This window comes from Pagrus pagrus (genome assembly GCF_965226575.1).
Source record: "Pagrus pagrus genome assembly, chromosome: 9".
NCBI classification, from domain to species: Eukaryota; Metazoa; Chordata; class Actinopteri; order Spariformes; family Sparidae; genus Pagrus; species Pagrus pagrus.
In genome coordinates this window covers 23,133,734-23,159,096 of record NC_140193.1, presented here as the reverse complement: position 1 = coordinate 23,159,096, position 25,363 = coordinate 23,133,734, and the positions used below count along the sequence as shown (strand labels likewise).

General features: G+C 41.4%; 1 protein-coding gene across 1 annotated transcript in view; it reads right to left on the bottom strand.

Moving 5' to 3' along the window:
• The window catches only part of clybl (citrate lyase beta like), a 63,866-nt gene extending 53,554 nt beyond the window's left edge, over positions 1 to 10,312 (bottom strand). The window contains exon 1 of the mRNA XM_084363085.1: positions 10,149 to 10,312. Coding sequence (XP_084219211.1) covers positions 10,149 to 10,192 — 44 coding nt within the window. The 5' untranslated portion in view covers positions 10,193 to 10,312. The remainder of the gene's footprint in view (positions 1 to 10,148) is intronic.
• Positions 10,313 to 25,363: the final 15,051 nt, after the last annotated feature.

Genomic DNA, 25,363 nt, shown 5'->3' with positions numbered 1-25,363 from the left:
GTGGCTGTGTCCTTAGAGGGCATTAGCACAGGCATTATCTTGTTGTGCCAGACAGTTCAGTAGTAAACACCCTGGCAAGGCGCCTTGTAGTAAACTCTGATGGAACTGCACAGTCGAGCTGGAGTTTTGTAGCTGTCCTGGCACAGAGATATGGGTCATGCTAGGCTGTCCTCTTGCTCACCCCGGCACCAGAGCCCAAACCCTGATGAGATTAGCCGACCAGCCAGGCGCTCAGTGGTGGTAAAACACAAACACCACTGATTACGTGAACATTAAAGTCGGATCCCCTCACACTTCAGCTCGGATCCCCTTGTGCTGGGTCACGAGCGGGTTAGTATGATGACTCTTCTACGATCACCAATGTACTGGAGATGGCACCTCTACCTTTGTGCACACCATGGACCCTGTTAGATCACAGGCAAGCACAATTGTTATCCTGAGATTATGTCATCTGAGACACGAGCTACCTTCAACGCATGAAGAACGGGACAGTGAAACAGCTGGCTTCCTGAAGTCCTGACAGGAGAAAAAGTGTCTGCCAATTTATTTGTTCATATGTTACAGATATATGAAGTTAAACCGGCTGCAGTTTGTTTACAATGACATTTTTGGGAGGGTAGGTCAGTGACTGCAGTGCTTTAGCCACTGCTACTCTGTGTTAAATCACTGCTAAAAATGGGATTAGGCAGGTTGGAATGCCAGGGTAATCACTCATTCAGCAGCAGCCAGAAGAAAAGGCCTCCTTAAGGAGAAGGGGTGGGTTTTTATATAGCTGAGAGCTTTGATTACTGCCCCGTCTTAAAACCGCATCCGATGAGTAAAGACATGCACTGGTCCTCCCCCACATTTACTGGGCAAGTCGCCCTCCTGGGTTCCTGTAAATAAGTGATGTCACAGCGCTTAATGATGCCCAGACTAGACTCAGCAAGGTCCTGAAAAAAACACTACCGGCTTCACTACTACTGTGAGCACGCTGCCTAACCGTCATGTCAACAAAAAAATTGTTTAGCACGTTTTATCGCATTCCTCTGTGGGGCTGCTGATGGTGCAGAGTACTGAACACAATTGAGCATATTCTCTCCTATGAAGCCAGTAAAGTTCACCCACATCGTCCTCCTCATCTGTGGCTCGACTGCTCTGTCGCTAATGAAGATGTTCAGATGCAGAGCCCACAGAAAAAGACACTTTCTCTGAGCTATCTCCTGCCTTCCCCGATGCAGACTGGTAGTGACAGTTGTTTCCAGTTGCTACGTATAAAGGGCCCATCATAAAGCCCGGCTAGAGGAAACAGGATAAGCGCTTGAGCCAAGGCTGTAAAAGCTCTCTGGGAACTTGAAAGCCGCACAAATGAAGTCTGCGTCTGCCATCTGGAAACAATAAACAAACAAAACCCAGCAGCCAAACAAACACCACGAATGGCAGAGGGAGAGAGAGAGAAGGAGAGAGAAAGAGAGGGAGAAATGGAAGGAAAGATTGAGAGTGTGAATGAGTGATAGGGAGCAGAGGGTGTCGATGTTAAAAACGTGTGCAGCATGCATCATTAGCAGACACTGATGGGGAGACAGACACAGAGACAACCCTTTGTATAAAACCTCCTTTGATGCTGGGGAGATGGCCCCGCTGTTTGAACGTGTGTGGTACCACTGAAACCTGGTTCTAATGAAGTACAGTGCTAACAGGAGGCGGCCTGTCTGCAACTTGTGCCAGTGATGTGATGAGAAGTTAGTTTCAGATATGGCAAAACACCAAGACAAACAAGTAAACTCTTTTCTGCATGGCCAGACAAAACACAAAGAGGATTTTGTCTTATGTTCTATTACTTCAGAGAGACAGTCACATGACAGTTATTCTGTTTCATTGGAGGGTTTCTGTGTTGATGATCATCAATCATCATTGCTGTTCAATATGGAGTGGTCAATAAGTCATTTTCTTACTGTGCAAAACACTGTGGAGTCAGTGGAGAAATATAATGGCAAGCACAAGATCGATTACACTATAAAACTGTAGGAATATAATAGTGAAATGACCACAAAATATTATTCACTTTGTATTCTACTAAAATACTACAATATTTAACCACATCATAGGTCTGATCCAGGATTATTGAAAATAATCCTTCTCTCTCTCTCTTTCTCCCCCCCCTCCCTCTCTCTCTCCTCAAACACACACAAACACACAGATAAACACACATACCATGGGAAAATCTAGCCTTATTATTTGAGTTACAAGAGCCCAGTTGCTTATCTTGGATATTCTCTGTACACTGGACCACTAAATTAACTTCATGCATCAGCAGCATGTTACAGTATGTACATCCAACAGCAACATTGTTTGTTTAATTACAAAAGAAACTGACTGATACAGCCAATAAGGGGTGCAGCTGATAAATACTAGCATTCATCACCTACAAGTCTGTAAAATGTCAAAAGTGACAGATTCATACCACGACTGCCCATGCAATGTCTTACAATTACTTACTCAGCAGTCAAAAAAACCTCAAAGATGTTTTGATTACGATGACAAGTAGTAGAAAAAAATACATCTGAGGGCTGATATTTGGTCGCTACCTGAACCTGAATAGTTTGGTAACCCACTGATTTTCTGTCAAATGGCTTATCAATTATTTGACATAGTTCTAAGCATTATATTTTATTAAAGCAGCAGTTTTCTCGTTTTTGTGACTCACATTTGTTCATTTTTGTTAGTTTAACGTAACAATACTAGTACATTTTGCTAATAACTTAAATTGCTACTAGTTTTACTAATTTCATTCCTGGATGCAAGATGTCTCTCACAAGCGGAGAAAAGGCTGTTTCAGGGCAGCACAGCTTTGTCATGCAGACACAGTTGTTGATATTGCAAATTAAGTTTCCTGGTTTGTCACTCAGCCATAATGTGGGACTATTTAATGAGGTCAGTTTGTGTGATGAAACTTCACTTGGGACAAGAACAAATATCACAGGCTGATCTCACAAAGCACACTGTCAATACTGACACCGAGGGGTTACACCAAGAACTGCAGTCATGTGGCCACAGCATGGACCCATGAACTATTACAGACGGTCCCACCTATAGGTGTACATGCGCTTAAACAAACATGTTAAGGGAGAATGGCTCCGAGAACCACACACACACACACACACACACACACACACACACATTCATAACCCCCCTGCTGTGTCTGGTTAACAAACACTCTGCTATAAAAGCAGCTCTCTTACTCATTAGGGTGCTGTGTATCAGACAGGAAATGCTGGGTAAATTACACCTCATCACCCTGGAACTAGCCGACCATCACCATGGCAATGAGCCAACCTTGGTGCCGTGAGAAGACCAAAACATCACCATGGCAGAGGAAAAAGGGGACGGGACAAGTTCGCCCTATTAACTGATATAAAGAATCTAAGTCAGTGATGCAAATGTACTCTGTAAAGTTTCTGAGGTGTAAATTGAACCCAAATCTGTATCTATTTAATAGCCAAAACAACCCCTTTGGCCTTTTGACAGTGGAGCTGACTCTAAATCTGGAAGCAATATCCTGCCCACACACAACTCTGACTGCTACCCAATTAATGCTACATGGGCTAAACTGTACCAGCCCAACACACTCTTTATTAGAAATTGTTAGTCATGCCTACAGTAAATGCTTTAAGACAGTTCAATAAATAGAGAAACACACAGGCTTCAACTTGTCAGGGCGATCAAGAGGATATCGGGTGGTCTCTATAAGGAGGTCTGTGTGTCATGTTTACGATAATAGCGACCAAATACATAATAGTATAAAAAGGATAAGTCACTTGAACAACTTCACTGCAGAGACGTTTGGTCACAAAAAAAGATTCATGTAGTGTAAAAAATGTCAGTTATTTGATCAAAATGTAATTTCATTAATGATTATAACGAAAAACATCATTAGTAATCTATACCAATATATTGCTTTGTCAAAATATTTGACACCCCGCACTAGTCTTAAAAGGGATCATTTCATCACTGCACTTGTATTGGCTCACATCAGTAAAAAGCAAAAACACAAGTTTCCCACTCGTGTTATCATTATAAACAGAGACTATTTCCCCAGCTTCTCATTCAATCCGACCACCACGCTCAAAATCTTAACCACATAAACCACTCGTTAGCCAAGTCCACCCCACGTTTCTAGAACAAAATTCTTTTGTTGCATTGTTCACACATTCCTCCCTGGTCGTGTTTATACAGATGCGATTCCATGTGCGCTCTGGGGTCCAAAGAAGTCCTACTCTGAAGCCAAAGATCTGCTGTTGATCAAAGGCTTCAGTGCTGGAGCAGAGGCACTTGTTTTGGTTGGGCTTTTTTTTTTTTTTTTTCAATGGGGATACACGGTAACATATCCATCTGTCAACCGCATGGATCCACCTTGGTTGGTCAGTGCTGGGACGAGTGTAGGCCTCTCTTTCCTGCCATCCCACACTGATCCCTCGACCACGTTTACTCAGCTGGTCACCACGCCAGTCGCCAGAGCTTTGTTTTCACACAGCAACATGTGTTACTTAATGCTCTGTAACAAATTTCAAAGGCAAGACTAGCTGGGTCAACAACAGGTAATAGAGCGATTTATTGATTCATTGGCTCAAAAAAGGCAAAGTGTAACAAAAATGCCCCTGTAGGCATTTGTGAATGCATCCACAGGCAGTGATGTTGTGGTGTATACTTGAACCCCATCATGTATTTTGCTAGTTTAATTCAGCTTGACAAAACAGCTATGTCTCAAACTGAATATAAGAGAAAAAGAGGAAAACAGGCTTTTAAAAGTGTCTCACATATTTTTCAAAAGAATTCAGACTTTGGTATAGTGAGGCAATGGCCAAGAATATGCCCCGTAAAAAGATTAAACAAGCCATTAAATTATTTAAGAAAGGCACTGGCCAACCTGCTCTCTCTCCCTATTGGAATTTGGTTACACAGTCCACATGGTTGTTTTCCTGCTTGATTGGATTATGGCCACACACCTCAAGCTCAGCTTCCACCACCAATCAATGAGGAAATGAGGTGTCAACACACTGGTGTTTATTCAACACTCATTTATTTTTCTACCGGAAGCCGAGGCCAGCTTGACCACAGAAGACACCAGATGATTGAAGGGATATTCGTTGTGCATTTAGAATTATTTCTTATTTCTAACGGCATTACAAACAAGGGATTTGTCATGTAAAACTGCTAATTATGTTTACAAAAAAATCTGCTCAGTTTTATTTCATTTTCTTTAATTGCCTCCTCTTGTATAATAGGGCAGTTTTAAATGGATATTAGCTAATTTTCTGTTAAATGACTAAGCTAATGCCTTTATAATGACACTTGTGCAAATATTGAGATTATAATATTACAAGTGTATATTAAAATTATGTCTTGTCTTGTTTCTAATGTCTTTTACAACTGAGAAGACGGGGCTTTTTAACTTCAGGCTGTGCGTCCATATGACCGAGCTAAAGGAACTGGTAATGGGAAGACACCAGGAAGTCTGTAATGCTTCCAGTCAGCATGAAGTGCCATCAAAATAAAATTCTGCACAGTAGCTGCTGCTTTAAAACAACTGGGGCAATTGAAAATTCCCCTCTCAATTTATGCCAAATGCCACTTTATAAACATTCTAGCATGACTGCCAAGTGTCTGCACTGCTTTATGCCCCTTCTCTTAATTGAAAACGTTATAGGGGTGCATTACACTTGGGGTTTTTATAAGCTGTGCTATAAAGCCCTTGCAGGCCCTGAGAGGGGAAACTGCCCATTAACTTATAAGGTCCAGGCCTTGGCTGTCTTAATTGACAACCTCTAGGCTACTTTCATCACTTGTCGACTTCATAGCGGCAGTCAATGCTTCCTCCAGGATGCTGTTGCATCTTTGACACGAGGGTGTTTGTGACAAAGAGCAGTCTGCCGCCAATGCCAGGGCGAGGGCTCTAGGCTGTCCATAAAACAAGCACACACATTCCTCTCCTAGTTCCAGCCATCTGAGAGGGCTGCATTTAACCATGTAGCGGCTGCTTCCCGGAAACACCAGCCAAATTTAAGTATGAATCCCATTAGAGGTAGACTTTTTATATGTACGCAATATGTACACAAGTCTTCACATCACATTTCACAAAAATCTTTTCAAACATCCACTTTATAAATCAATTTAAAAGACTAAAAATACAAATATGAGAGGTTTAGTCAAAAGAGACATCATTGAGAATGAGAAAATATTTCATTTCTTATCTGTTCGCTCTATCACCACAAGAACAAGCAAACACACACACAGCAGACTGGCGTGACAGTCACTTCACCCTCTAATTTGGCAGGATCGTCAGCGTTGTGCCTCTGGAAATTCATGTGCCTTGAATTAGAGCCACATGTCACAATATAGTTGACCAGCACAGGCACATTATTAGAATATTAAACCCACTTACGTTGGTTGTAACTGACAATCAAACTGTTTGAAGTTCCTCGTTATAACTCCTATGAGATTTGCGTGACAATTTGCAAAAGGTTCAAGACCACTAGGCAACTTTGACTGTAGCCATCTGTCACTGAATCTCATGACATAGTCTTGCAGAAATGCACACAAAAACAATGTGCATGTGTTTTAGGGCTGCAACTTTTTATTTGAAATTCAAACATTCATTCAAGCATAGGGAAAAATTCATATTTGAACCGTAATGCTGCTCGAATTCAAGATTTAGTCTATAGACCGTTTGAAGTAGTTTGCCTTGTGATCCAGCAGTGGGTGCTCAAAAAATTTACTATCAGCATGACCTTTTGAATGCCCTACTGCCCTATCAGTAAATTAAGCTTGCTATTTTCTTTGCTACGAAAATGGAGGACAAGAGCGAGCAAGCAATCATGAGTGGACAACCATGAACCCATGGAATTTTAGAAACAGTGTATGAAAGTATTTTGGGATCTTCAACGAAGATAGCAAACTAAAGATAAGGCTGTTTGTCTTCGTACAAAGTAGCTGTCTTACTCAACAATGACGAGAAAACTGCTAACTCAACTGCTAGCATGCCACCCAAGTGACGCAGTGGAGGCACCATGGACAATGTCTGACTGCCTTCTATTTGCACACTCTGCTTCAGCAAGTCCCCTTGCAAAAGTCTCTAGTGAGCACGCTCTATGGGGCCCTCAATGCGGAAGCTATGCGAAAGACAGGAGAGTCATTTGGCTTCATGTACCACTGAGCAGCTTTCATAGAAATTAATGGGACTTCGCGTCCATGGCTATGTCCAGGTATAATTATAACTTCCTTTCCCCTCGTCCAAACCATACGGAGTATCAACATGTCTGAACTTGTCTGACACGTACAATCCCCTGTTGTGTGTTGCATGCAAGCCCCCAGGAAGAGCGCCAAGCTTTGAAGCCAGTTTTCATAGTGGCCAAACCGTGTAATTACATTTTAACGTGATGCGCTGCCACCGAAAAAATACTTTTTGCCATAAGCTCACATGTTGAAAGAAGTGTCTGGTGGATCAATTTTTTTGAGCCTCACAACCCCCACGAAACGACTCGTTCTACTATCATAATTTCAGCCATTCGGTCCAATAAAATTTGGAAAATCTAGAAGAGCAGAAAGATCAAATTATTTTATCCTCATTCAAGTTAGCAGGGCACTAAACCGGAAGTTAGCCTCCTCTCTACTGTGCATGCTGTATGGGCCGCACAACATGGAAGATCCAGATCATTTCATAGCCAGAAAGTCAAACTGATCAGCTTTCATAGGAATTAATGGGGCTCCGCCCCCAAGGCTGTGACCAGCTTTTAATATAACGTCCTTGTCCTTGTGCGCTGTCCCAAATACCAATTTTGGGGCTTCGAAGCTTCTTGATTGAGAAATAAACACAAATATTCTAAGCTTATTCAGGGTTGGGCGGTGAATCACAAGCAATCATACTTTCCTCAAACTCACAGGTGGACATTATTAACTTATATACTCTTATTGTTGTAATTTTGAGTCTATTTGGAGAAGAGGAAAGACATCAGCCACTGCCTAGATGAGCTAGCGTTAAAAAGTTGCGAGTCTGGAGAGTCGACCTTGTGAGGGGAGATTGCATATGTGCATACGCAGCAGAAACACTCCCTCACATGGGTGGTTTTCTCCTTGCAGATATTGCTCTGTGTACATTTTTTATCTGTTCTGGTTTTAAATGCCTTTGAGGGGCTCCATGTCTCACTCTTTACCAGTCTCTTGCCTCTTTTTTAGTGCAAGGCATCATCTCCTTCCTCTTCAAAAAACAATAAAGAAAAGAAACACTTGACATTAAAATACTGATTTGGACACTGAACACCACGGCAGTGATAGAAGCTTCAGAGCCCTACAGCAGTAAGAAGCATTAATCAGTAACCACTAAATGTAATCAGTAAAAGTTGTGCAAAAGGTGTTGTTAATTTCTTAAGCAATATTTAAGGGTTGGAGGAAAAGGTGGCCGATATTCTTGAGAAAGATTACGTTGCGATGTAGAAAAGTCAATAATATGGCTGTCCTGAATACCATTTTGGGGCTTTGAAGCTTAATTGACAATTACATGGAAATATTCAAAGCTTGTAGGGGTGGGGGGGTACACAGGCTATTATGGGGAAAAGGTCATGGTTTGTCTGTCTACCTTGTTAATAGCATGCTAATGGCTTGTCAATAACGTAACCGGGAGCTTTCAGCTAGGGCTGAACAATACGCAAATCCTTAAGTCGGAATAGTATTTTTTGCACTTCATTTGCACTGAAAATATAAAACTGATGATAATTATGTGATTTTTGCTGGGGTCTGTACCAAACCATCATGTTCCCTTACATCAGGAGAATATACTTTGTAACATTAGGCCATGGCATCTCTGTAGCACAACAATGCTTCACTTATAATGATATGTTGTGGTACATTTTACTATTATGAAAAGACTGCAACTCCTGCTTTTCAGATATTGGACTTGGCTATACTGCAATTTTGTTATTATTTAAATTAACTGTTCAGCCTTATCTTTAGCTTTATCTGTTGTTTAAACAGATTGCTTGAACAACAGAGCTTTAGGGGTGCTGGTCAGGTATTTCTGAACGTAGGAGACAGCCAGAATGTTTTCCCTGCTTCCAGCCTTTATGCTAAGCTAGGCTAAAATCACAATGGCATGACAATGCCATCGCTCAACTCTAGGAGAGAAACCAAATAAGTGCATTTCCTCAAATGTTCTCTCAACTACTCCTTTAAGTTGTGGTGTGTTGACCTCTCCCGGCCCCTGTAGCACAGGCCTGTTTAGCTCAGGCTGCCTCAGACTGACATTACCGGATCAGTTAGTAATATTTAGCAATGGAAGATACAAATGCAACATGACACGAAGTAAAAAAAATAACTTTAAAATGTTTTCCATCACTGTAATTGATAATAATAATAGCAAGTACAGTGAAAACGAGATGGAAACACAATAGAATACAAAATTAAACACATGGGTCAACGTCAGACAAGAGTAGGAAAGTCATTACAAGCGACGTCCAGTCCGGCTGTGCAACACTATAACAGTTTGGTGGTTGAGGTGGCTGTAACACAGTAACACACTCAAACCTGCACCTTACATTGCTCCCCGGGGACAAATAATGCTTTTTGAATTTGAATTTGAATGAATTACAAGGTGACAACCCAGAAAGGAAAGCTTTCACTGTCAAACTCTGACACCGACACTTCTCCCAGCAGCAAGGCTTGTACTCGTCTCCTACTTTGCTGTCAGTGTGTTTGTGGTATTAGTGACTAACCTCGAGCACCTCCCCCTCATTCAGAGCCACTTGACCACAGCAGAGCACAGGCTACAGCCGTGTTTATCTTCCGAGGCAAAGCGTGTCAATACAAGCTCTGTGCACATTTCCAGCTTTTCTAAAAACCCATTCAAGACACGACAAACGAGTAGCCACAAGCAAGTCTGTTATTAGTCATTTCGGCTCACAAAACGACGATGGCAGACAAATATAATGTTGGAAATCACCGTTGCCAACTGCTGAACTTCTCCCTGGTTTACAAAACAAGGGAGGAACAGCTGCTGTCGTGAAATGGAGGGGTACTTATCAACTAGCATTAGCTCCGTTACATTTTAAAGACCGGCTTTTCCACAACAGACAGAGCACACTTATAAGGTGTATATATAAAAAGATAAACTGACTTACTGTGGGACAAGTCGTGTCACAGTTCTGGTGATGTGCGCCGCCATGTTTCCCTGGATGACGCGCCGAGACAGCAAGCAGCGATTTGCTGCAGAAGCCGTTCACGAGCTTTGTGATTGGTTGCAGCAGTGAGAGGGGCGGGCTCTGGAGGACTCCAAGCACATGGGTAGGTAAACAGCGGACAAGTCGCTAGTGGGAGGGTGCTGCTGTGGAGAGAGGAGGAAGGAGGCATTTCTGAGATGGGAAATGACCAAGATATGTTATTTTCAGTTATGATAAAATGTAATTTATTGTGCAATTTAATTCAAAACAAGTATTAGCAATGACTTTAAACGATAAGCAGTTGTAAACAGTGGTTATCTGAATCAGTGATATTCTGTGTTCTCTCTACATTCTAGGATTCTTTGCCTCACAGATGGTCTCTGTCTGCAATAACTCTGGTGTCCTTCTGCTCTATGAGACAGAAGGGACAGAGACAGACTGAAGCTCGCAATGGAGAGACACAGGGGAGGAACAAGAGAGGGGAGAGATTTGAGCACAAGGCACGTCACCCCAGGAGTTCTCTCTCACAGCAGTGGTGAATTACTACCACTACCATCAGCCAGGTCCAAGTGTGGTGCACAAATGACACGCAATATTTGCCATGATTAAGTCAGCAGGGGATTTGCTCCAAATGTCAGCCATTGGGTTGTGGCTGTATTTAAATTTGTATTTGCTGCTGGACTTACATCACTGTATGAAGGCTGTCGAGCCAAATATATTTGGTGGCGGACCTTGAGTGGAAATAGATGGGATAGAGTTAGGTCCCCGATGACCATTTCTTGGTCTTCAGTAGGAAATTCCCTGCTTTGACATCACAGATCATATCAAAGCAAAACAATTTTTTTTTATTTATCTATATGTATGTGAGAAACTGTGGTTTCCCCCCTTTTACAGAGACAAAGTGTACATTCATTGCCTAAACATCAGCAAATTATTATATAATACAGTAGTTCTCAACCTGGGATAAATGTGGTATTTTCTCTGACATCTCTCTTGTTTTTGCTGTTTATTTTTAATTGCTGATAAGTGACCTTTCAAAATTATTTGTTTAAACAATGTGAACAAGAAGCATCAACTTTTTGCAACTCATGTAGACATACTGTAAGGATACTGTAACATAGGGTGGCACATGGAGACTGCTTCGCTGTTATGGGTCAGAAGCAGAGATGAGGACTCGAGTCTGCAACCTGGACTCGAGTCGCACATAGGTCACCACACACATAGACTTGAGACTTGAATTGGACTTGTACTCAAAAGGCTTGAGACTTGACTTGGACTTGCACTGATGAGCAATCTTTGTTTTAAGTCTGGCAAGATGACAGCTCAACGCAACACCATTACAAGCATGGACATATTTTGAAAAGATGAATGTTTGCTTGCCACATAGTGCTTACTTTGCCAGGTCTGTAAAAATGGTCAGGTAATTTGATAGTCCACATTCTGCTGCCACCTTTCTGCTGGCTAAGTAGGTAAGTAGGACCTCAAAACTTGCTCTATAACGTATCTCTATGTTTAAAAATACAGCTATGAACTCTAAAGGACAGCTTTCATTGTGTGTTGTTTCATATTGAAATGCAATAAGCCTGTTTAAAGTGATTATTTACCGAAAAACTGATTAATGCTGATAATGTAAGCTAATGGATAAAGGAGTGATAATAACACAGTGCATGCTTTGAATTCCTAAGATATAGTTATACAGTGTTCGAAGCAGACTGGATGGCACACAGCAAATGATAGAATGCTCATTACAGCCATAAGAGACTTGAGACTTGACTTGGACTTGGACAAAAAGAGGCTCTAATTCAGTCAACCACTGATATAATGTCATTATTTGCCATTATTTATTCTCCAAGTCCTTTTTGTTGGATATTCATGATGGATGTTTTTCCCTCTCTTCCAGAGGCTGAATACATAAAAACCACATTCAACACAAATAAAGGAAATGTGAGTGATCCCCCTATAACATATTAATAGGTCATTGGTTTATATACACTACATCAGAAATACATCTCAGTGTGCTTTCTGCTTCTCCGCTACATTCATGATCAGATAAGAAAACTTGGATTATTTTATATAGATTTTATCCCTTAACAAAGGGGGCTTATGTGAGCATCCATTCCTACATGAGATAAAAATGCATTGGAGTTGGAAAATTCCATCCATGGGTTACTTGGAAACTACTTCTTTCCCTCCCCTTTCCGTTCATCGAACACAATTGTTGTCTACTAATCCAGTTTTGATAGCATTTGGCACACTTTCTTTGGATCACAGCAAGATGCTCAACTTCCATTCTGGTCTCCCCTAGGAACCTCTGAGCCCAAGAAAGCAGCCGACACCAGGTCGCGCCAGAGCAGGGGGGGTTCTCTGTATCCTCATAAAGCACAGAAAATTATTTTTTGATTCAAGTCACCCCTTGCCACATGCACACACACACACACACACACACACACACACACACACACACACACATACAAGCAGATCGTCAGTCTGGTTTTTAATTCCAGATATATGCTGAATATGTGTTTATTCTTGTCAATCTGTTATGTTGTTAAATGTTGCAATCACCTAATGACCCCCCTGTAAGGCAATAGAATATAAAATATTATGTCAAAGGCAAAAGCTTTTTCCCTTTGTCCCCCCTCTGTACTCCCTGATCCAAATGGACAATGCATCACTAGGCCTTGATGCCTCAGAAGTCTGGGTTCATTAAAATCTTGAATGAGTGCCAAAGCTGTAGTCATAGATAAAAAGAATATGAAAGGATAACGAAATTTATGGATGGCAAGTCACCACCTCACCCTGGCATTTATAATAAACAAATGGTTTCTGTTTCCAATTTAAATTTCTCATTATACTGTGACTTTTGGAAAATGTGTTTTGATTTACCAACATTTTATCTGAAAAACTGTATAATTGATTAGATTTACATGGCTCTGATTTTAATGCTGATCGCCTGCCTTCCCCAACAGCCCCCACCCGCAGCCCGACACTCACCCAAAAAAATGATCTGAACAGCTCCTGAGGCACATTAACATCATATAAAACAAACGTACATATCAAACAGTTTTTTTTCCTGATAAAATAATTGGCTTTAACCAGCATAGAATCCAATTCATCCCTTTGAAAGAAACTTCTGTGAGGCCACCACAAAAAAAATGGTGAGATAGACTTCACAGCCCGAGTGAGATGGACATCAATGCAGTGTGCCAGCAATGGCTATATTAACCCATGGCTAAATCCCATCACACAAATGTCAGTGTATCCGTTATGAAACCATGACATTTAGATCCAAGGTCTCCATTGTGGTTTTAGAGGGAGCTGATGTTTGTCCATTCTTTGCATCCATCAAACCTGCACACAGTCTCACAGCTAACTGTACTCTAAGAGCAGAAAGGTTAAAGATCATAAGGGCTTATGTGTGTAATTTTATTGCGTAATACATAGTGTGGTTTATATAATCTTTTATGATTAACTATATTTTACACAAAATACACAATTTTGGTGATCTCTTGAATTATTTTTTAAATCTGAAGTATAACCAATATATAATATAGAAATTAAGAATTGGTTAATGATAATGACAGCTAACACTTTGTAAATGATAAATGTTAAATTAAGTTAATAGTTATTTCACTGTTAACAAACAATGAAGTGCTTTATAAACCATTTGTTAAGCATGTGTTTATTGTTAAGTTGCAACTTATGTTTATAATATTGTAAATGGTTGATAAATACTGTGTAGTTCTTCTATAAACATTTTAATAGACGATAAAGTTTGCAACTGATTAATAAATGCTTTATAAAACATTCCATTGTTTGTTAACAGCAAAACAACTATTAACTAAAGTTTAAGTAACTAAATTAATTTAATTGAATTATTAATGATGTTTATTAAAAAGTGTCACCAGATCTTCTTTTTAAAGTTTTTTCCATTAAAAAAATTGCCTTACATGTTAACAAATGACATGGTTACTAATTTTTTATAGTGTGTTGTCCATTTTTGAATTATGGCTTTTTGTAATTCAATTTCAAGCCATACTAAACTGTAAATTTTAATACTTTCTTTTGTGACTAGCATCATGCACTGAATTACATGCTCAGCAGCTGTAATACTTCTATGACGATTTGACTTACTCCCAACTTACCCTGTAGACCCTCCCCAAACACCACCCCTCGCACTGCAACACACCAGGACAGGCCCAATCTGACACATCACGTCCACTCATGAGTCATGTGTAATGAGGAGCAAAAAACAACATTCAAGAACAGGACAATGTGTCATAAAGCTCTCATGTTAAGGGTGCAACACCTTTAAGCCACTTGGCTGAGAATCACGAGATGTTTAATTATTGCCTCCTTACATTAGCTTGGATCTTCCCCCCTCGGGCATCAGTTTGGGGGTCAGGCTGTGGGGTGGTGGGGAGGAGAGGGGGCCGAGACTGGTGGAGATGGAGAAGAGGAATAAAAACCCCTTCATTACCCTCACTCTCTGCCTCACTCTCTCTTTCTCCTACCAACGGCAGTCCAGATCAGGAATTACAAATGATATCATGACAATTTTTCACGCTCTTCAAACCAGTGATGTTTTACCGACTCATTTGCTATGATACCTTGTTACGGATCCAGCTGTGAATCAGGGACGTGTCATGGGGCTAGAAGCCCACCTCCTGCTGAGCCTGGCCAATGACCTGGAAGGCAATAGGGGATGCCAGTGCCTGCAGCATGTGCTGCACTGACAAAGCAGCAGGGCACCGTCAAAAACCCTCTCATACAAACTTTGCAGATCACTCCGTTTTTAACAGATGAGTAAGCACTGGTGCTGACTTTTTTCCTCTGCCCTTACACACGGTTTATGGATTTCCCTTCGCCAGTCTGTGGCTCTGGTTGACGCATAGCAAATCCCGTGCCCACAAGGGGAATAGTGTAGTGGTGGATCTGGGATGGAGGGATGTAGATAGCATGTGGCAGGGTCACTGCGCAGGTTAAGCAACAATTCAGCTGAGTGCCTGTAAAGGAAGTGGAGTATGGTTGGAGAAGACCAGCACACCAGCTAAAAAGGCCACACAATCCAGATTAAACTTTGGCCTTTAAACAGAAATTACAACATCCCCTCTACGCTTTCAGTAGTTAAGCTTTCGGACTTTAACATGAGCAAATATTTTTGGATATTCCTTTATCTCTTCTTGCAATGCCAGATCACTATACGGGAACATTTAGAGACATTTCTCCAAAAACACATCAATCCCAAACAATACGGTGTAATCCAATGAGACAAAGCAACAACTTAATCCATTCATTAATTTTTGCATTCTTCAACAGGAATTCAATGAGGTTAAGGTTGTTTGGGTTTCCAGATGAGAGCCCTCACGCAATCCCAGGCCCTGATGACTTCTGCATTACTAGAATGATGCGGCCGGGACTGATGGAGCTGAGTGTGTCAGGAGGTATTAGCCTTCACAGCCCAAAGCTGGTGGACAAAACCCGACTGCGCCCCCTGACCCAATCCACCGTCAAGTTACTGACCCAGCAATCATGGGAGAAACAGACAGAGAGAGAGAGAGAGAGAAAGGGAATGCTATAAAGGAAAAAAAACATGTTGGGGAAGAATTAGAAATGGAGAGAAAAGGCAGAGAACAAGAGAGGGAAAGACAAATACTGAGCCTCTGACTTTTCTGCATGCATGTTACCCAAATCACAGGAAATGGTTTTAAGGGCTTTTTTCCCGTTCGGTTCACTCTGATTCCCCCTCTCTCACTTCATTTAACTGAATTAATGAGCAGGTCCAGCCAGACCTCAGAATATTACCTTCCCTGGGCACCCGTTATTTTGTTCGGAGATTGAGCTTTTGTTGTTCGGCGACTATGATATTATAATTTTACAATAAATAAACATGTTTGCTTGGGATACGTTTCAGGGGGTCGCAAAGACTTCTGTGGATAAAATATGAGCTGTAAGATAGTTTATGATGCACAAATGACAAAGAGAGGTGAAAATTACAGCACTGTTTTTTAATTATCAAGATCTATGCCTTCTAGTGTGGTGTTACCACTGTTCTATTGAACTTGTGAATGAATGTTCCCATAGTACTCCTCTCAGCACTCTGACACGGAACAAACACAGTGGGATCGTGGCCTCGCAACACGACACTGGAGGACCGAGCTACACCTACATCAGAGAGGACCTAAAGCTGTGTACACATGGTTCACCTCAGGACAGACCTGCTTACAGCACAATGTCAATGTTGGACTCCCTCTGTGCACTCTGTTGAATGCGTCTCTGTGATGGTACAGTAGACAGAGTTCCCATAGCATGCTGCGGGCTATATCGTACAGGATACAGTATTATAGCAGTAAAAAGCGGCTTTAAATGTGGTGCTTTTGTTTAACTGTGAAACCCAGTGGCACGAATATGCCTGCTTATTTCCATATGTTGTACATCCCATCTGATTTATGAAATGATATGAGTTCATTCATTATTCATATTGGTTGTGGAGTTATTACCATTTCCCCGTCAGGCTTGCCACTGACACCGTAAACATTATGAAATCACAGTTCGCCAGAGGCGTTGCTGCTGCTGTGAAAAGTGGTCACAATTGACTAGTTAGCACAGGCGTGCAGTACACTGGAGACAAGCACTAAATGCCATACAAGTGACCCGTGAATTTTTAATACAAGCAAAGTGGTGACAATAAGACAAGTGACAAGGAGGAAAAATGACTATGGAACTGAATATTACTGAGGCATGCTCTGCTTAAAACTCTGGGTCGGGTCCTGTTATTACTGTGCCCTGAGCTAATACAAGAGCAACAGTACCATGCTTTCGATCTTAAAGGGTAACTCCACTAATATCACACATTAAAGTGTGTTTACAGGTCTTGGGGAGTACTATTGCACATGTGAAAAAAGTAGGATGAAGTCTTCTGCGGCTCCAGAGGGAAGTTACCCTTTAATGCAGTCCAGGTCCTGACTGTAGTGTACTAACACCAGGACCCAACACGCAATCAGCAGGTCCCATTTGCAGATGTCCTACCAGGATTATAAAGCTAAATTCTTTTAAAATGAATAAGAATTTCACACCACAGCGGACTTAGTTGTAAGCTAATTTGTCACAGGCTTATCAAGGCCTATTCATCACTGATCTAGTAATTACCAGAATGAGCTACAGGATAACCCCCCTTTGCCCCCCTCTTTTCTCCCCCCAGCGATGGTCAGCCTGTAAAACCAAGATGTGTTGGCACCTTTATGATATAAATACTCACACACCCTGGGCATAAGAAAGCTGTCAACAGAACATTTGTTTTCCATTTTTCACCACCCAAAGCACTTCAAGCTGAGGGGGGAAAAAAGGAGACAAGGCGTTAAAAATGTACCGCAACACTAACTATTTTGCCCCTTGGTGAATTTCGGTGCTTAAACAGATGGGGCTCGAATTGGTTCCCTTTTATTTAGTGCAACAGGATCGTCCGAATTTCCATTCAGCAAGCTCTCACCTCCACACATGCCTGGTTGTGGTTGGCACATGCAGATTAAAGGCATAAAACACACAAGCTGTACATTCACACGTGCTTGATTATGTATGTGTGCTGACACCCACAAACACACATGCGCGCGCGAACACACACACACACACACACATAGCAGCTGCTATCGCTGCTCTCTCTTAATGCCCATTCATCACTAAACTTTCTGCTGATTGGAAAACACAAGTGCATGTCAAGTGAACTGAAAGACAAGGGGTGTCAGAGGTGCGTGAGCTGACCCACGCATGGAAGTAAGCTGTGATGACCCCCACTCTCCACCCTCCCCTCCACCCTACCGTAAATAGATCAAAGCACATCTGTTTCTGTGTCCAGCAGCCACACATCTATAATTGCAAACTGGCCTTAATGGCTTAGAGCGACCCATCAGATGCTAAGCAGTTTGGACACAGGAGATGCTAAAGCATATGAGCGGAGCGCAACCATCAGTAATCGCTGGACAGGGAATTCTCTGGAGCCACAGTGGCGGCTGTCTGGTCTCTAGCTGACTGAAATAGATATCACAACTTCAGCCCAGGGACGGAGGCCCTGAGGGGCCGGAGCTGACCACACAGCTGGGCTTGTGGAGCAGGGGTAGACCAGTGGTCAGAGGCAGGGATACCACTGGGACCAAAGATAGGTGCGGAGAAAAAGTTGTAATATTATGGGTGGAGAGGCTGCGTTCACAGGACACAAGAAATTTGTTTAAAAACATAGCAGACACCCAGCTTGACCTAAAAGGTTGTGTTTTAGGCAAAAGAGAGATGCCAGAACAGTTAATGGATTGAAATGAGGTCTGGGAGAGTCCGAGCTGGTCTTGGCTGAATGGATTAAGCACTGAGTGACGAGAGAAGCCTCAAGTTGGCCAGTTGTCACAGTGTGACACTGATTCGGCCTAATGAGCGTAGTGCTGTCACCGCACATCTGCCTCTCATTCACTTGTAGAATCTGGCAGACTCCAAACCTGCTGGAGTCACTGCTAGATGCTGGAACTGGAGACACCTCCACCTCGCAGCATCAGCCCATGGTTGCCAGATTACCTAACGAGAATCAGACAAAATAAGCTGTGCCACAAAATCAAACAACAATAACAACACAGAGACACTCTGAGTCATGATTTGTCATCTGTCTAGAAGGACAAGGCACGACAGTTAACAAGCAGTAAAAAAGTTTGAATGACTAAAGAAAATGGAAATGTAATCACAATTTTGCAGCTGTATAAAAACACTGCATTTTTACTTAGCATTAGTTTGCTTGGGATTGCAAATAAATATTGTTGATTTCTAATGTAAAATATATTTTTAATCATTATCTTTTTTACATCCTAGTCATCAAACCTGATTTATTGATAAGTGTGACTTTCTTACTCATTATATAATAAGGTAAATTTGAACTCCAATGATATCCCATTTAGAGATCTCACATGTATTTATGAAAGCACATGCCACTTTGTTTTTGCATCACTCTTCAGTAGATGAAATGTTACAGTAATAGAACTGGAGTGTATGTGGTAGATTTGAGCCTTTCTGTTGATCAGAAGAGACAACAAGACAACGACAAAGACTGTATGTCCTGTATGTGATAATGATGATTAGGTCGTGGTGTCTCTGATCCACAGAGGACAGCAGTCCTCCCATCTGTCCTGACTCTGAAGGCGTCTCTGTAGACCATGCAGCTACTCAGAAATTCCTCATGGGCATCCTCGTGGAAAATAGCACAAAGGTTTACTAAACATCATTGTGGCGGTGGAACCAATTATTGTTAATATACATCAAATAGCCTCAGCCGAGTCCGAGAAACAGACTGATCACTCCAATAACGGCAACTGTCAGTCTGCTCCCCACTGAAGAGAGCTGTTGAAATAATTAGTCCATGCCCTGTGAATAAAACAATAATACAACAGCCAAGATGACATCCAAAATATGCACATCGCCTCAGATGACCTGAAAACCAGCCACGGCACGGACCGTGGAACAAGGCCACGTCTTCAAACGCAGCCCCGGTCACTGGCCACAGATGAATACAGGCTTTGTTTAAGTGTAGTATGTATATGTTTGGGGAACGCAGTGAAGAGGAACAGTGACCAAAAGCAGTTGTTGGCACTGTTTTTGTTTGAACTTCTGTTCATTAGTTCAGATCTATGCACTCGGCCTCTATGAAGCTGTGTTAACAATTTGCTGCACTTAAAACTTGCACTTCTGCTTCTTTAATGTTTAAAACGGACTTGGACATTTACAATATCATTTCTTATAACATTCAACATGAAAACATATCAGAAGAAGCAGAAAAGTGCAATGTCAGGTTCATGTATGTACAGTGATAACATCAATGTTAACAAAAATTTAAGCTACTGTATACAAAGAATAAAGTAAAAACCACCAGCACTAGAGGATTGTTTTTTAATGCAGATCCTGAAGATGGTGCTGCTCAGCTGCATTTCTCATCTTCTCAGGTTTTTGAAAATGATTTTACCAGAAGTACACACCCAAAACCACACCACATCGAAAGGACAGTTTTGCAACACTGGTTTCAGATCCTGTATCCATGCTGCTTAAAAATCCCTGAGCAAGCCACTAAATCCCTGCCAGCCCTAGGGGTCCTGCACTGTACTCACCTGTGGAGAGGAGTGGGTTAATTGGCACGAGTACCAATGATGTATCACGCTGATAAGAAAGTAATCTAAAACTAGTAGTAGTGAGTAATTCAAGCTACAGATACTCACATGTCTGTGTCTGCATTATGTGTGTTTGTTGTCAGTATGATTAAGACTACCAGAGCTTGTTTGTGTTGACTACAGATTCTGGCCTGTATTCATTATTCAGTATTCATTAGCTCAGAATACACCATTGCATATGGATGCAGTCATGCTGCATAAACACCGTAAATGAACTGTGCATGTAAGATTCTAATTACTGTGTTATGCAGTATGAACATTTGTGTTTCACACTGAATATTCCCAGCTACTGTAGCTCTGTGGTTGTTATGCGAATCAAGTGCTCAGCATACAACTCACCTAAAACAGTCGAGTACAGAAGATACTCTGTGATTTGTCAAGTGGAGAGTGGTGCTTTTGAATATTAGTTCATAAGAAATGTCTGATTGGGAATGTTTTTGTCAACACCTGAAGTTTTGATCAGTCTCAGGACGTAGTGATTGCTTGGACAGCAAAAACAAAGTACTTTTCTGGCTACTGCATCTACAAATGAAGTGAACTGATCAGGAGAAACAACACTGAAGGCTTTAAGAAAAATAATGTTTCATTGCTGTTCTTGCTCTACACCCTTTCCTGGTTTTAATCTACTTTAAAGCTATTCTTATACTGCAGTAAGTCATTAAATGACAATAATACCATGTCTTGGTTTCCAGCAGTGGCGTCACCTAAAAAGCTTTCTGTTCAGAATTGGGCCTTCAAATCTTGATGTGTGTGTTTCATGCGCTGCATCATTTTCTTTTTGTCTGAAGCTACAACAAAGCTTTTTCTGCCACTGTTTTTGATAAAATGCCCAAAGCTCAGGAGCAACTTCTGAGGTACTAAAAATGATGCCACTGGCACCAATGATCAGACCACTAAAACACATTAAACTCAGTCCTTTTACAAGTCTTAACAATCAAGAAATCCCTATACATGCCAATCAGAGAGCTTCCCATCTGTGGGCGCTCTTGTGAGTTGTGCACGTGTGTGATGAGCCTATGAAACTGATAAGTTTTATGTACCATGATACTCCTACATGTGGGAGAAACTGGAATTCACAGCATGTTCATGGGTGTGAAGTCATGAGCAGTTCAAAAGGACACCCGGCACAATGAGCTGGTGTGTGTTTTTCACAACCAGCTACACTAGTGTCAACACTGTGACATGTTAGATTAAGAAGGAATCACAATGAACGAAAGGGGTTGTAGGCATTCTTTAAGATGCTGTCTATAGACACCTGTGACGATACATAACAATACTCCTTCACACTCATACAGTCTCAGTCAGCACAAGAACACTTTTCTCTTCATATCACTCTTGCATCAAATAAAGCATGTAGAGTGGAGTAGTGTACTAGTCTCTGTGAAGCAAAGGGTTTAAAAGTGTTGGCTGAAAAAACAACAAATAGCTCATCAGTGGTAAAGGTGACAAGCGTGAAGCAAAGTGTGAACGGAGAGTCTTCACGCGAGCGTGGTGGTGGAGTGGGGGACAGGGCCTGAGCCGGGCAGGCGGCGGCTGATGCATGGGGGGAGATGGTGATGATGAGAACAGACACGAGCCACATGAGGCCCCCTGACAATGCAGGAGTCCCCTGCGGTATGTCCAGCAGTCTGCTTATGCACGCACGCACACACACACACAAACACACACACACACACACACACACACACACACACAGGCATGTATAAATCAGGCATGCACACAAAAGCACGCAAATTTAACACTACAGCAGTGAGTTTGTAAAAAAAAAATGTGACAAAAATGTAACACATGAAGGTTGAACTTAAAATGAAAAAGTGTTTAAGACCTGTACCATAATGCTGAAATTTAATTTGTTATTCACTATGAATGGCACTGTATTATTTTCAGTTTCTGATTCGTAATGATTGCACTCCCTCTAGTGGTCTTGTGTTTTTCAACAGTTAGAAGCCTGCATTGCAACTGCATACACATAAGCAGTGATTTTGTACATGATACCTACACATTTTTATTTTAATTTTTTCCAAACAACAGAAAAAAAGGAAATATTTTACTTACATATCAGCATAGATGTCTGTCCATTATATTACATCCACAATCATTCTTCCTCATCATACACTTGATAAAGATTAGCTGCAGCTCCCTCCATGGAAATAGTCTCTAGGAATGTTTGAAGCCACAGACCCTCTCTCAGCTGATCTATATCCTTCCAGTTTCTTTTAGCTATCATGCATCCAGTTATTATAATGTGTTTGGACCAGGTTACTTCAACAGTGTAATTCAAAAGGCACACTACTAGATCACAATGCACTGTATGGCCAGTGATCTTTCCCAGGGACTGCGTAACATTTTCCCAGATGGTTTTTACTTTGCAGCCACACTATATAATAGAAAGCACTTGTATCCTGCTTGAGATCAGAGTTGGATACACCCATCCTTTACAACTGAACAGGGTTGAAATATGTTCTATGTACAAAAATATAGTTGATAATTGTCTTCTTAAGCTTCTTAGTGTTTTCCAGACATGATCCCATTCTTCAGGATATAACAAGTTCGGTTTCTTTGAACCAAACTGTAATGTGTCCCTGTTGTTCATATATTCAATGCAATTCCACTAATAATGCATTCCATTACTAAAAAATCATTATCCATCAACACACAACAACACCATTGCTTTTATTTGGCTGCTGAATGAGTTGACAGCAGCACAGTGAAGTTGGTTTGATACAGCAGATTTAAATTTAAACTGTGTGGGGGAAGTTTCATACACAATTCATTCTGGCAGCAAAAAACATCCCAAATTTGGTTAGGCACCGTTTGTGGAACCACGCTGGCTATTCCACACATGTCGTGGACACCAGAAGTCATTCCCAGTTTGCCTCAGCAACACACCACTGGTCCCCCTCCACCATGAGGGTGCCTTTAAAACGATATGCCTTCTGGGGTGTTCTTTTATGGGCTGCAGTTGCACCATTGACTATTGTATAATTCTCTTCAAATCAGTTTGTTCCCCCTTCTCACCCCCCCTTTTTTTCAGCCCACCCCTGACTTAACAACCAGAAAAAGGTCACATTTCTGAGAAGTGACTTCCATGCATGTTCCATGCTGGGTCGTCACTTTCAATTTCCTAAGACCTTTCATGTCACACACCCATCAACCCAGAAAACTGCAAACACACTACACACTACCACGTGTGCCATTTTCACGGTGCTGGTGTGATAAATAAAATAGAATAATGTTAAACAAAATGTGATCTATTCCAAGCATTCCAGCATGTTTGACTTGATTACATTTATTTATTTATAAGTGGAGAGTTACTTCAAAAACGCCAGAGTCATTGTCGCAGTTTCAAGCTTCGCATTTATATGCACAGATATACAATATGTATCATATTTGAGGTGAAAAGAGAAGTAAAAGTGTCTCTTTCGTGAAATTCATGGTTAAATTATGTTTAAATTCTTGTTTTGAGAAATGAAAATGTGTGAGCAGAAGTGATCATGTCCTTCTTTTCATGTCCTCCAGTGCCACTGCCGTATTTAACACTGAGAGACCCTCAGGACACCTAGCGAGCGCTCAACAAACGACTGTCTTTTCCTTTTCCAGCACGCCGTTCAGATGATACAAGATGTTTAACTCTGGGCACAAAATTAATGGAGCATGAAATGTAGGCTGAAGTGCAGCAGGCTCCTAACCTGCAGGTGACATTGTCTACATGAAGCGCTCATTGTGGCCTAAGTGAGCTGTATTATAACCGCATTTGACTGGTGACAATTAGTGACCTTTTGCCTATCCAGCAGCCATCCATTTCAATTACACCGACCTGGAAAGCTTTGCTGGGCGAGCAAGATGAGATACAGTAGCCAGTGTACTTCTACTGTACTTCAGTGCTACTACCTTGATAGGAATGTGTGTTGTATCAAATCAAATTTGTTAATACAATCGAGGGTTGAAGGGATAATAATAAAGTCTTAATGGTTATTAAGTTGTGCTGTTCTTTCTTTAATTCCTTTCAATGGTCCTGCCAATGTTTACTCCTCTGAGCAAATACATTTTTTTTTTTCTATTAATATCAGCCGATGAGTGTTTTCTTAGTCCATTAGTGGATATTTTTCAAATATCACTCTCACAGGACCCTGTCTGCAGTGTCTTGTCAAAATGACTACCACTCACTCCCATTTTGACGAAGTGCTTTGGGCTCTCCAGCGCATCAAAGGCAACATCCGAGCCAGTGTGGACCCTGAGCAGTATGCATTCAGAACTGAAAGATCCACCGGGGATGCCATCTCCACTGCCCTCCTCTCAGTCTTCCCACACCTTGACAATAGAATGCTGTTTGTTTATTTTAGCTAAGAATTCAATACAATCTCACTCATGAAGCTGATTGGAAAACTTAACACAACCCAGCATATAATTGGTACCCATCTACCGAGCATCAGTGATATTGATGAAGTGAGGTTTCTGCACAGGGCCGCCTGAAAGATACTAAAAGACAACACCCACCCCAGCCACAGTCTGTCCAACCTGCTGCCATCTGGAAAAAGATACAGAAGTATCTGCATCCATACCACCAGACTGTGGGGCAGCTTCATTCCTCACTGTGAGACTCCTAAACTCTTCCTCATCATGAATAGTTAATTTTTCTGACTTTATCATTATTTTTTAATAGGTCTGTATAGTTTTTGTGTATGTAGCTTAGGGAATTACAACAAAAGGTCCGTTGCGCAATCTTCATTGCATAATGACAAATACATTTAGAATCTTGAATCAGTCAAATAACAAATAAGTTGTGAGCATTTGCAAACTGAGTCGGTTTGGTTTGCTGAAGTAAATCTGCTGCATCTTCCTCTACTGAAGCAGACGCGCATTGCCACATTTTTACCGCCATAACTATTCTCAGAATTTAACACCATGGGTTTTTTTTTTTTCAGTTTACATTGTTCAGGTTTTTAATCTTTTTGGGGGGGTTGGTAGTTGAGATGTACATAGAGG